This window comes from Manis javanica, chromosome 11 (assembly GCF_040802235.1).
Source record: "Manis javanica isolate MJ-LG chromosome 11, MJ_LKY, whole genome shotgun sequence".
NCBI classification, from domain to species: Eukaryota; Metazoa; Chordata; class Mammalia; order Pholidota; family Manidae; genus Manis; species Manis javanica.
Genome location: NC_133166.1, coordinates 93,370,855 through 93,385,442, shown reverse-complemented (window position 1 = coordinate 93,385,442; position 14,588 = coordinate 93,370,855). Strand labels below are relative to the sequence as shown.

Here is a 14,588-nt window from a genome sequence, read left to right as displayed (position 1 = left end):
ATCTTAGATTAATAAAAGCAATTGAGGCTACCTAAACCCAACGGGTTCTGACAATTATATAATGTCTTTGCAGAGAGTTTCCCTTAAGAAGCAGAGGATAAAATTTGGCCTAAGAGTTTCTGTGGTTATGTTCAAATATTAAATACATATGGAGCTGCCTGAATGGAAAATTTATATTGCTTCTCAGAAATAAGATCCAGGATTTGTATCTTCCCTACAAATGGGAATATAGGGACATAAAATAACCTTTTCTTTTGTCTTTAATAAAATATTGTGTTTTTTCAGTCACCTCTTTTTAACATGGTTTTACCTGTATCAGAGACAACCTAAAACATATGAGTCATTGATATAAACTGTACAGGTGAGTTGATTCATGCCCTCTGTTTAGTAAAACTGTCCTAACAAACTACAGAGAAGTAATTATCAGGGTTTCAGAGGAAAACTACAGAAGAAAAGAAACTGCAAGTTTCATAGAATTTTAAATCATGGACAAACTAATGCGCTAGCACATCAACTATAGACTAACTAAATCAACTCTTCTTCCTGCTTCCTTGGACATCAGAATGATGTATTAAATTTTATTCATGACTATTTGTATTGTTCTTTCTTAGGCATTCTATCATATACCCATGACAAAATCTGGCTGGTAGTAAAATACGAAGAGAAAATCTCTAAATATTGTTATTTAATAAATATTTTATTTAATTATTAGAGAAATAAATACAAGGGAGAAAATAATTCAAAAGGGAGGTACAGAAAAATTGCAGTAGGAAACCAGAGGGAAAAGAGAGCATTTTAGATGGAAAAGAGGCTTAACCAAAGTGTTGCCATTTGAGCTTTAGGGGAAAGGAATAAGACTGAAAGGAAGGGCATTCTGGGAGAAGGAAATGCTTCAGAGAAAGCACGGGGCAAGCAAGTGTGGTGGGAGAAAGGGTTAAAAACAGTACAAAGTTATATTTAACTAGGGTGCAAAACCAAGTAATGGAAGAGAACTAGAAAGATTGGTTGAGGCTCAGCTGGGGAGTCCTTGAATATGCTAATATCAAATAACAGACTGTTCTGTATACTTGGGATCAAAACTGTTAAGTGAAACATTCAAAAAGTCATCATTAATTCTCCTGATAATGGAGACATTTTCCAGATAGCAGCGTGTGCTGGAGATGGCACCAGAGATACACTACTATGTAATCTCAGACATTTCTCTTCTTGATAAGGCACAGATGTAAAACAGTATTGTTCATGAGCCATCCAAAAGGGTGATCAGAAATCTGAAACAATGTTTGTCAGTAGGGTCAGCTCAATTTCCTTTGCATCAACCTGATATATTATTTCGATATTTCATATAGGAGTAAAATAAGTTTATTATCTTTCAGTTGCATTGTAATGCTCATCCTTTCTTTAGTTACTACTAATTGTCCTCTAGAAATGGTATAACATCCGAACATCTTGTAACATCAGGCATCTAGTGAGGACTAGATACAAATTTAAGATAACATGATAATAAATACTGTGTCTTTTTATTGCTTTCTGAATTATAGGAGACTGAGCTGAGAGTCATGTCTAAACAGAATTCCCATCATCTCATCACCTTACGCCTCCCGCCTCACTCACAGAGTAAGCTCCGGTGCTTCTCTGTTCTAACTGTCCATTAAAATGTGTTTATAGTCTATTAAGTAACAGGGAACATGGCCAAGAAGAGACTCTCAGTAAATGTTTATTGAATGGATCACTGAGTGAGTAGGTGTGTTAGGCACAAGACAAAAACAACAGGCATGCAATACCCTTCTTCCAGGCATGAGTTTTACGGGAGGAAGAACCACAGGCAGTGAAGCAGCCCACCTGTAAAATGGGTTTAAATACTTCACAGGAAGTTGAGAGTGATACAGAAGAATGATATCACTGGGACGTATTTCATGATCAGTAGCTTAATGTTCTATTCAGAAAGCAAGAACAAACTGGCTCCATGGACTTGCTGCTCAGGACACTGCTGGCTTAAGGTCCTGCTTAATGTGTCTGAGGAAAAAAGAGACTCTGAACTTCTTACACTCCTTCCTAATGTGGCCGCAGAAAGTCAGACTCAGCACTAGTCATATTTTAGACAAATTGGCTGAAAGAATTACAACATCATATCTGGCCACACATTTCAAATACAGCAACAAAATACTTGATCACTGACAATCTAATGTACTTCATAAATACTGGGCAACTACTAGGTGCAAGGAATCAGGTAATGGGAAACAGGCAGATGAGACTGTTTCTGGTCCATTCAGGAAGAAATTAACAGATTTTATTTCACACTGCCTTTTCACCTCTACCCTTACCCCATACTATCCACTTCCAAAAAAATCCACATTACAGTTTCTACTTCCCCTATAAGGCCAAGAGTTCTGAGAATGAGAACTGATACTCTAGGATTGGAATGGTGTTCAAATGGAAACATTCATTGTTTTAAACTGGGAACGTTCACATAGGCATTCTTTTAGCAATAAAAAAACCTGGCAGACAAAATGGCACCTCAAATTCCTATAACACCTCTAGCACCTTCACAGAGACTCCATAATTTGACTCATAAACCCATCAATCCCACTTTTTTATATAGGGAAGCTGAGACAGCAAAAGAGTAAATGATGTAAGGGGTATCTTCATTTGAGCTGTCCCGGAAGGAGTCTAGAGCAAGTTGTCTATGTGATATGTAAAAACGATGCTAACAGGAAGAGGGGAAGTGATACCGGATAAGCAGTCAATAAAGAGGGTGCTCTTTATCCTGCTCCCATCGTGGGGCCACTGGAGCATATGCCTGCAGGGGCTGAAAGCTGCCCCTGTTCCTGATCTTTAATTCCCCAGCAGAACCGCCTTCTCCTCTCAAAATAAAACCTCTCAGACACAGAAATGCAGGAACTGGCAGTGGAAGTAGGCCAGGGCACATTGAAAAGTCTGAAGATATGGACAAGTCACTCAGACCATCTACCATAGTGGGTCACACACTAAATTTGCAGCAGAACTAGATCTTGGATTTACGGTGTCCTGAATTTGGTGTGTATGTTCTTCACTCCCTATTGCTAAAACCCTGATTTCTTGGAGTGGATGTATACAACTTAATGTAATTCTAGGATTCAAAGACCGTTTTGCATTAAACAATGAATGCAGAGCCACCAAGTAACAACAGCCAACAGTACTTGACTTGTTTTGTAACAGGATCTATGCCAAGTATTTCATTTGTATCATCTTCATTCTCAGCACAATTCTACCAAGCAAAGGCCTATCATTGCCATCCCTGTATTACAGAGGAGGAAAGCAGAGCACAGAGAAATTACAGTCCCAGGGCAATATAGATTTTAAGGTGGTGATGAGACTCAAACCCAGGCACTTCCACACCAGAGCCTATACCCCTAACTGTTATTCTCTACTGGCTCCATTTCTGTTTTGGAGGCAGGAGGTGGATAATACAATCGATCTACAGATCTGATGATAGGAAAACTATCCAAAATTTCACATGTATGTTATGGCAGCACTGATGTCTTTCATGGTCATCAAAACTTAACACCACCAAATTCATGTGACCAAGTCACCTCCTACAAACGCACTGTTTATATTGCTTTCTAATAAAAGCACCCTCCATGATTGAAATAGGAGATACATATAAACAAGCATAGATACTTTATAAAACATGCCAACATCAAAATAAAGTAATACATAGACTTTGCAAAATGATAGTACCTTCACTGTCCACATTCCAGACTCTGGCTCTTTAACATTCACCACCTTAGCAGAGTTATGGATATTTAGGAGTTCATTCAGGCCAAATCCCTTTTTTATCAGCTTCCCTAAAAGACAGACATAAAAGTCACGAGCGTAATCTTTCTTTCAGTGATGTATATTAGATGTATACATTTCCTGGAAATGTATACTGATGGACATGAAATGAGAATAACAACTGGCAGACCGTAATCATATTTCCAAAGCCAGCCTAGATAACAATTATTATGGCTACTGATAAGTAAAATGCAGTCACTAGAGACAGGCAAAAATAGTAAACCAGAGTAAATGTTTTTTTTGAAGATCACTCGAAGTATTAGTAACATGGGAGCCCTGGGCATATCTCTGCACAAATGCAGAACTTTCACAAGTTTTCCATGTAGCACAGGAGAAAGCTTTTATTGTCATAAGAATATTTATAGGAGCCAATGTAATAAAGTAGTATGACACCATCTCCTCCAGACCTGATACAAAAGCAAACTGGGGTAAGCCACAGTTCAGTCATTCCCTTCACTCTCGGCTCTCCTATGGACTACTTCTGCAGTTTTATAAACAAATCAGTTATAAGAATCCTGTATCTGCATCAAAAGCCTTATAATCATTGTAAATAACTTCTTAAATATCAACATCAATGTCAATGGCTTTTTAATAATGATGCAATTGGTACAGTTACTTTTAAGTATCCAACTAATGAAAAACACAAATCTTCCCAGATAGCATGGATGCTATTAGAGTGCAAAGGTACCTCAAACAAAACTAAACCAAACTAAAACCAGACATATCCATTTATAAGACCAAACCTATATAAGTCTTGAAAAATAAGTTTTGCTTATTTTATAAATTTCAGCTTGGTGGCTAGTGTGGATGTGGCCATTGAGGACAATTTCATATGCTATTTTCTTTTAGGTATTAGTTATTGTTTAAGACTCAAATCAATAAGAAAGCTAGTTATCTCCTCCCCACATGTAAATATTCACTAGTAGATTTTAAAATTGTAATGTATATTAAAGTCACAATGGAAATAAAAATATTTTGCAAAGATCAATAGGTAAAAAGTTTTCTAAATGCACACATTAGGAAAAATGAAAGAACAGTCTTTATTAGATTCCTTTTTAATGTAAGTTTTATTGTAATCTGTTAACCAGCAATGAAATGAGGAAGCAAAGTAAATTAAAACGTTATCCAGTAAGAATATAAATCTGGTTTTTACAAACTGTCTTCTGTAAAATTAAACCTGATCAAGAAGATAATATGGTAAAAAATAAGACAGCTATTTTGAAGTTTTTTCATGTGATTCATATCAATATGACATAAAAAACTGAATTTTACAGAATAAGTTTCTGTGAAATATTTCCTCATATGTAGATTCCAAAAATGTAATTTCAGGTTCAATTTAAACATTTCTCTTTTGCGCAATTTAGCTACCATGATGTAACTAAATCTGATCTGTTTAAATTAATAGGAGTTTTAGCTTTTTGACTCTTCTGCTAACTCAATAATACTTAAGACCAAAAAAAAAAATCAGTTTGATTTTTTTTTTAAATGTCTTCCCCAGTTACTTTTTAATTCATTGACATTAGTCAGAAAGTTAGCATTAACTTGACATGAGTAAGCATGCAAAAAAATCTTTTACCTTTCAAGGCTTTTGTATTTTATTATATTATGTGCCTTATATCTCACCTAAAGGATTGTGAATTTCAATCATTGGAGAAGGGCCGCTCAGAGACACAGTGATCTCTTTTAGGCTGGGATCAAAAGGAATTTTCCAAGTATTTTCAGCCTGTTCCAAATGATCTGTTGATAAGAGGTGAACTTTGGAGGCCTGAACTGCTTCCTCTACCCATTTTAACACCTGTAAGAAAAAAAGAGCAGTGTGATACCAAAAACATTTATAGCTTTGTACCGCCCAACTTCCAAGGGCAAGGGCGGGCTTCAGTTAGTCACATGACTTGGGCACTTCCTATACTGACGTGAGGTTTATTTCCACGGAGTGAAGACAAACCTTTTCCTATATGCAGTTATTAGAGTAGATTCAGAATAAAATGTTAATTTAATCCACGCTTGAATTTCAAGTTTTCTATCTTGGAATACTATTATATTAAAAATGAGATTAGAATCCAAAAACCAGTTAATGAAACATGCAGAAATATTGCAGACAGTTTTATTTTTCTCAAGAGAAATGAAAAGAATCTATAAAAAAACATGGCATTGCCAATCTTGTGAAATTCCTTTTTTCTCCGTTTTTTTCTTTCTGGATTTCTTTCAAGATCCAAGTTATAAAAGATAATTAGCAAATTATCAAACCCCATTTCAATATATTGGGTATATGTATTATTATAATATAGTATAATTATATATAGAATATTACAGTATAATACTAACTACTGAAAAAATTGTAATGCTAGCAAAACATTCATTTTTAGGATAAAATAAATAAGAACTGAAAAGAATGGAAAAGGTAACCATTTTTAAAAAACAGAAAAATAATTCAGGTTGGAACCAATTTAAGTAGTGTGTTCTTGAAAACTAAGTCTTTGGAAGAATATAAAGAATTTGGTTTATAAAAGGGTGTTAATGCCTCTCGGTGAACAAGGAAAACTTCCAGTCCACAGAAGTGTCCTACAGCAGCAAACAGAATTTCTCATTAAACTAGTACTGCATGTCTGAACAAATTGATTAGCTGAACTTACTATAATTACTTCTAAATCAATAAATTCACACTGATAATCTTTAGTGTGCCTCAGATTTTTCTCTGGCTCATATATCCTTGAAGACTATATCCTATCATGAACAATTTCCCTTATTTATTTTACATAAAACACTAAACAGAGCTACATAGTAAGCCGAAGCCAAACTATTCAAAATAAAAAAAAAACATTAAAAATTTTTGAAGAGTGATAGTCACAAATCAACTAATCAAACAAAAAATACTGAATAATAACTTAATTTTCTATAAAGTACACCCCTTTTTCTTTCCTCAAGGATGAGGACAGTGGCTAAGACATAATATCATATAATTAACAATGTGAGGCTACTACATTCATAGAACAAATGTTTTTTGTTCAAAGTATTCTTCCATGTAATAAGTGTTGATGAGCATATTTTCAGTCAGGATTTGGTAAGGCTCTTCTCTGAACTAGTATTTACTGAATTTTTATACATATTATACATCGTTTATCTTTAATAAATATTGCTTTTCCTTCAGAGTCATGAACGACATTTCCTTTAGCGTCATACACCCAACGTGGCATGGTCTACACATAATAAAGATAGGATGTGTACTAATTAATGTCCATGAAGCTGGTCATAATGATGATAATACTAAAGTCTTCTTAAAAAAAGTGTTTTGAAAATTCATGAAAATGGGAGCTCTTGTTGAAATAATATATGTAAAGCGCCCTTTACAGTACTTGCTACATAGTAGATACTAAAATGATTTATCTCCTCTCCAATTAAATTCCCTTCTCTTCTCCTAATTGTATATTGTAACAATGGCTTCAAAGGCAAAGTGAAAAAAATTCATCCATGAAAGTTAGATAAGAGTTCTGTCAATGAAAAAGAAAGACAGTTATTCCAAGTAAGAGACAACCTGAGACAGAAGACTTCAAATAGGTTGGGAACATGAGTGAATACAACTTGACTGCAGTTCAGTGTTCAGAAAAAGGAGAAGCAGACGTTAACGCTGGAGGCCTTTGTCAGGGACAGAATATGTATGGCCACAAAGTCGGCTATCACACTTGGATTTTATCTCAGTGAAAAATTACTCAAGGGCTTTAAGCAGAGGAGTAATACATTGAAAGTGGTATTTTGAAAAGAAAAGCTTGTAACAGTATCATAGGCAAATACAGCAGAAAAACCAAATCCATTATAGTTAATTACCCTAAAAATCAAATACATTTCCTCAAATTTTAGCCTTATAAGCACCTGGAATTTTACATGTGACATAAAACATTTATAAACATAATTGTCTAAAGAAGCAGTTGCCATATTTTGCAAAATGGGTTCTGAGTGATCTATCATGTTTGACCAGAAACATATAGGTCATTCTACTAATCAAATCTGTCCACAAGGCTACAGAAATCACACTGATTGTAACCAGTATTTGACCATAAGTAGAAGTATTTTAATAATCAGAGTGTTGACATATTTATGCCTTATTCATAGAACATGGCTGCCTAACTCAAGGAAATAGAAAAGATTGACTTAGTGCCTGAGAAAACATTTGATAAATCTGACTGATAATAAATAGTGTCTAGTGTAGAGACTAAAGAGGGCAAAGGACAAACAGAACTGGATAGATGGACAGAGTTGTTGTTTTAAGGGCAAGATACATAATGAGGCCATAAATAATTCTGAACTGAAAATGAGGGAAGGAATTCGAAAACAGGAATTGTATAGTATTTACATCTAACAATGAAATGCAATAGTGTTTAAGTACAAATGGAAGTAAAATCTATGTTATTTATACATCCTTCTTTAAATGTATAGTGTGTCTCTGGGTAGCTCCTCAAATATATCCTTCCTTCAAACTCAGTGTTGAGAGATAATGATAAATCATTGGAAATCCATCCTGTTGTCTGTTAGCTCCACATGGAAATCACTAAGTCCTATGCATTTTTATGAAAATGGGAGACTTTCTAATCTAGTTGGATTTTCATAAGGCAAGTATGTTCAAAAGGTACAGAATACAAGCAGGCTTTCTTTGGTTTACTCTTAATACCATTTCCAATTCATCAACATTTATGAGGCTTTCACAAAGGATTACCATGTATCATAATATTATATGTTGGGAAAGATACAGTAAAGACTTCTGTCAAGAATATCAAACCACTTTTGTATCCACTTACAAGAAAAAATCAAATTGAAAACAGATGAAACCCACTTTATTATAAAATACAGATATTACCAACATATGGATAAAAGTAGACCACTGAATGCTACAGACTCCCCATAAATGAGGTTTCTGGCCTGTCATATTGCCACATATAAGAAAAGAAATCTTTAGTTCTCTAACCATTTATCTCATGAGAAATGTGCTCATGAGATTGGAAATGACCTTCTATTATAATGACAAATGGAATAGAACTAGAATAATGTGAGAGTCCCTAGATTGGTGCATTTTTTTCTAAAATGAAGACTTTCAAACCACTAGGGAACTGTTAATTGTACATTAAAAGTTTTAATGTAAAATGGTACTCAAGCGATTTGTAGCAGTTGATGAGTCAAATAGCCTTTGAGGCAAGCTAATACAGCTCCTTTATTTTATAAATGAGTAAACTGATATCCGAAGGAGTTCTTGTACTTTCTAAACACCTAACCAGCCTGATTCCGGCTTAGCAGTTATTTTTTATTTAAGTCCCTGAGTACATGAAGACAATCTCTTAAAAAATGAAATATCTTGCATCCTATGTAATAATCAATATGTAAAAGTAAGTTCACATATCTTTTCCACTCTGGAATAAAATGCAAATGCTGTTTCAAAGTACAAAACCAGGATACATTATTTTGTATTATGAGATACAATAGTATTACACAAAAATGGAAGTGAAGTCAATTTTTGCATACACCATCAAGAACAGAACTTGAAGAACAACTTGGTTTGGAAGGGCATTATTTTCTTTTTTTTCTTTTTACTGAGATACAATTGACATATAACATTATATTAGTTTCAAGTATACACCATAATGGTTCAATATTTGGATATATTGCAAAGTGATCGCCACAATAAGTCAACATCCATCGCCACATAGTGACAATTTTTTTCTCTTGTAATGAGAACTCTTTAAGATTTACTCTCTTAGCAACTTTCAAATACACAACAGAGTATTATTAACTATCCCTCCTATGCTGTACATTACATCCCCAGGACTTTCTCATTTTATAACAAATTTGTACCTTTTGACCCCCTTCACCCATTTCACTCACCCACCCTCAACACCTGCCTCCAGCAACCATTAATCTGTTCTGTACATCTGAGTTCAGTTTTTCTTTTGTTTCTTAGATTCCTCATGTAAGATCATATAGAATGTCTTTCTCTGACTTATTTTACTTGGCATACTGTCCTAAAAGTCCATCTATTATGTCACAAATGGCACGATTTCCTTCTTTTTAATGGCTGACAAATATTCCAGCAAAGATATACATATACCACAATTTCTTTATCCATTCATTTATCAATGGACACATAGGTTGCTTCCATGTCTTGGCTAATGCACATAATGCTGGAATAAACATGGGGGTGCATGTAACTTTTTCAATTAGTGTTCTCATTCTGTTCAGATAAATACCCAGAAGTAGAATTTCTAGATCATATAGGAGTCCATTTTAATTTTTTGAGGAACTTTCAAATGTTTAACACAGTGGCTATACCAATTTACATTTCCACCAACAGTCTACAAGGGTGCCCTTTTCTCTGCAGTCTCATCAACATTTGTTATTTTTTGTCTTCTTAATACTAGCCATTTTGACAGGTGTGAGGTGATATCTTATTATTGTAAGAATATAGTAATTTATCCTCCATTTACCCCATGGTCCCAAGCACATAAGCTGGTGAGAAATGTGCCTGGACTTGCCTGGGGCTTGCCCCACCTTATCTCTATACATACCGACCCTCCCCCAAGGCAACAGGCCAAGCGGATCTGCCACAATAAAAGGCACAACTCTCTGCACCACGCTGCTGCTGCTCACTCTCTCTCTCTCTCTCTCTCTCTCTCTCTCTCTCTCTCTCTCTCTCTTTTCCCCACCCCTCCCTCTGGGGCAGCCACTTTCTCTTTCAGATAATAAAATCTCTTGCATGGGCCCATGTCTCCTGAGTCATTCTGGGTAAGGAGGGCCGCGGTGAGATACCCTTTCAGTTATGGTTTTGATTTATGATGATGATTAACGATATTGAGCACCTTTTCATGTACCTGTTGGCCATCTTATATGTTCTTTAGAAAAGCGTTCATTTGGATCCTCTGCCTATTCTTCAATCAATTATTTGGAATTTTTTTGCTATTGAGTTGCGTGAGTTCTTTATACATTTTGGTATTAACTATTTATCAAGTATATGATTTGCAACTTTTTTCTCCCGTTCTGTAGGTTGCCTTTTCATTTCATTATTCAGTGGTGTCCTTTGCTGCGCAGAAGCTTTTAGTTTGATATAGTTCCACTTGTTTTTGGTGTCAAATCTAAAAAAACATCACCAAGGCTGATGATGTCAAGGAGCTTACCACCTATGTTTTCTTCTAGGAGTTTTACAGCTACAGGTCTTACATTCAAGTATTTAATCCATTTTGAGTTGGATTTTGTGTATGGTGTAAGATAGTGGTACAGTTTCATTTTTTACATACAGCTGTTCAGGTTTTCCAGCACCATTTATTGAAGAGACCATCCATGCCCCATTGTATAGTCTTGGCTCCTTTGCCATAAATGAATTGTCCATATATGCATTTCTGCGATCTCTATTGATCTACGTTCAATAATTGGTCCATTGATAGATAGGTCTGTTTTTATGTCAATATCATACTGTATTGATTACCACAGCTTTGTAATATATTTTGAAATCAGGGCATGTAATACCTCCAGATTTGTTCTTCTTTCTCAAGATAGTTTTAGCTATTTGGGGTCTTTTGTGGTTTCAGACAAATTTTATGTTTATTTTATTTCTGTGAAAAATGCCATTGAAATTTGGTAGAAATTGTACTGTATTGGTAGATTGCTTTAAGTAGTATGGACTTTTAATAATATTAATTCCCCCAATTAATAAGCAAGGAATATCTTTCCATTTATTTGTAATTTCTTTCATCAGTGCCTTATACGTTTAGTGTAGGGGTTTTTTTTTACCTCCATGGTTAAATTTATTCCTGTTATTTTATGGTTTTTGATGCAATTTGGAAGGATATATTTTATGTAATGAATCCCATTTAAATGAATTACCCCCAGAATATCTTTTGTGCTTTTGGTTGGAAAAATGATAATACAGTAAAGTGTCAGAGACAATTTGTAATTACACATATATTCGTATCTTCATTGTTGTTTATTATACTCCTTCCCTATTAAATTGTAAGTTACATGTGAGAGAGCAGAGACCCTGGCTGGTATATTCACTACCATAACCCTTTAACCTAATATCATTCATGGGATGTAGTAAATTTTTAACAAATATGTGTGAAGAAAGAGGAAAAATGGGAAAGAGAGATAGTGAGAGAGGAAGAAATTGTATGTCAGATGTTTCCCTTCAGAGTTAAGAGTATGAAAAGGTAGCATTCAGGCCTTGTGTCCATTTGTGACAAGCCCTCTGTCAGCACTAAATTTTCAACACTGAAGCTGCATAGGATATAAACTTGCATGTATGTTCTTAAATGTGAGCACCAGACTCTATTTAGTTCTTTTTTACTTATTTGCTTAGGTAGTGTGGGACTTAAAAATGCTATAGAGAAATTTCTAGGATTGTCTTTTTTTTTTAACTCAAAAAATATATATACTTCTCAGTAGCACTGGATGCAGATTTTTCAAGCTCAATAATGCTAGGAAGTTGCTCAGAAAATGGATGCAACAAGGCAAGAGTGGTGTAAAATGGCCCCCACCTAACAATAATCAGGGCCTACCCTGAAAAAAAATTGTGTAAAAGTACTGCTAATAATAGCAAGCACTTTTACAGCACTTATTGCAAGCCAGATACATCTAAGAACTTTACTATGATCTTCATAACAGCTCTTTGACATAAGTATGTTTTTCCCAAAGTTCACAAGCCACATCACTAGTAAGAAGGTAAGACTGGCCTTTTGATCCCAATAATATTGTCTATTTTCTGAATTGTCATAATGAAAAATAGCAGTTTCCAAGGGTGAATCAGAAATGATAGCTAATGATAAACAAAAATCAATGCAGGTCTTTTTTTTTTTAATGAGAAATGATATGCAAAGCATTTGATTAGCCAAATTTTTTATCACTACTTGTACCGCAAATTTTCCATAATTAAATTATGTGAAAATGTTAATGCCTTCAAATCTATATCATATTTGATATGGAAAAAAAGGCTTGCAACATTTTCAAGACAACCATTTTGTGGTAAACCCTACAAGATAGGAGAGGCAGGCTTCCCTCAACTCTGATCTGGCTGAGAGAGAAGCTCCTCTGGGTGACCAGGAGAGCCTGTACCCTTGGTTAAAGTTCATTTCTACTCTGAAGTATAACATAGAGCCTGTAACTCATAATCTACTTAGAAGTCATTAAGTATTTAGTGAGCATCTACTAAATATAAAGGACAGTACAGGATACTATGGAGAACACCAAAGAAATAGAAACACATTTACTGCTTTATGAATGATGACAATCCAGTTCGAGAAATGGGACAGACATTAAAATCAAATGAACTAGCCTTAACTCCAAGTAACAAATCAGCAAGATTAGAATACAAATGCTCAATTTATAGTCCTAAACTGTGATGCACTTCATTACTCAAAAAGCTTAAATGATTCCCAGGTACACCCTAGTAAAGCCCAAGCCAGGAGTATACTAAGGGCTAGTAATGTGGGCAGTCCACCATGGATGCTGGCAACAAAGGTGTACACTGCCTATTGAATTTAAAAGTAATAATAAAACTGACTAAAAGCTGGTTTGCTTTTTAGTATCACCATGTTCTAGTAATACAGCCAAGGATTCCTCCTTGAAAAAAATTGTTGTTGGTCCTAAGTCTAAACAAGTGCTTTTCTTATTGTTGAGTCTTAATAATACATGTAAATTTCACATTTTTTATTACTTTCCCTTTTGGAAACATTGAATTCTCCATAGATATTCATTCAGATAACTCCCAGTTATGCACCAGGTTCATGGTCATGCAACTCTGCTGCTCCCTTGCACTTCAAAAGTAATAGTACCATGATCCCCCATATTCTTGTGTTTAGACAGAAGATTCAACCTCAGCCTGGTAGCTCAGGAGCTGCATGATATGATATGACATGTGGGAAAAGGTTCACTCCAGCATCTCTGTCGGAAATAGACTGTAAGGGATGCAAAGTCAGGAGCAAGGAGATCAGATATGAAGCCACTGCAACAATGCAGGTGGGAGATGATGGTGGCCCAGCCCAGAGCTGTGGCAGTAGCCAGTTCTAGATGCTTATTGAAGTCAGACTTGACAGGGTTTACTGAAGACCAGATGTGGTACCTCAGTTGCAACTAATTGGGTTAAGAAGACTACAAAAAGAGGGGTGGTAGAATGAGAGAGAATGCAGGCTCTCAATTTGGGCATGCTAAATTTGAGATAACTATTAGACATCCAGGTAGAAGTATGAGGGAGGCCAGATATATGGATCTCTGGAGGTCAGTTAAGAGGTCTAGATTGGAGATACAATGGAATTTAAAGCCTGTAGACCTTTCCCACCAAGCACTTAGACAAAGGAGGAAATATATCATCCTGTGAAAATAAACCTAGATATCAACACATACAGCTCAGAATAGAACCTTGGAACAAGTTTCTCCTTGTTGTGATCACAGGCACCCTTCAGGTGACAATTTTGTCCTGCTTGTAGGTATGTCTGTAAGGAGTAAATGGCACTAGCCAAATAAGTGAGTCCAGTTAGTGAGAGTCTATTCCTGAGGATGAGTCCACTCAGAGTGCTGACAAATCCAGGTTCACGGTTTGCAAATCTTAGCAAATCCACCAAAGACATGTCATACTTTGAGGTCTCTTGAGAACTTCTTCCCCTGAAGATAACCATTCATATCACTCTGTGTACATTACATCTACTCAATCGGGAAAATTCTACCATGAGCTTTTCCAATGGTAAGTGGTCATAAACAAGACTGGTTGGTGATTCACTGGACAGGCCATAAGTGTTCATGCTGAAGGT

General features: G+C 35.4%; 1 protein-coding gene across 7 annotated transcripts in view; it reads right to left on the bottom strand.

Annotated features, from left to right (window-relative positions):
• HMCN1 (hemicentin 1) overlaps positions 1-14,588 on the bottom strand; it is a 416,593-nt gene that overhangs the window by 250,554 nt on the left and 151,451 nt on the right. For all 7 annotated transcript variants that reach the window (XR_012122845.1, XR_012122846.1, XM_073216906.1 and 4 more), the window contains 2 exons: positions 5,437-5,608; positions 3,718-3,824 (listed from right to left, as the gene is read on the bottom strand). Coding sequence is in view for 5 of the 7 variants with exons in the window: in XM_073216906.1 (XP_073073007.1) it covers positions 3,718-3,824; positions 5,437-5,608 (279 nt within the window). In the remaining 2 variants the exon portion in view is untranslated. The remainder of the gene's footprint in view (positions 1-3,717; positions 3,825-5,436; positions 5,609-14,588) is intronic.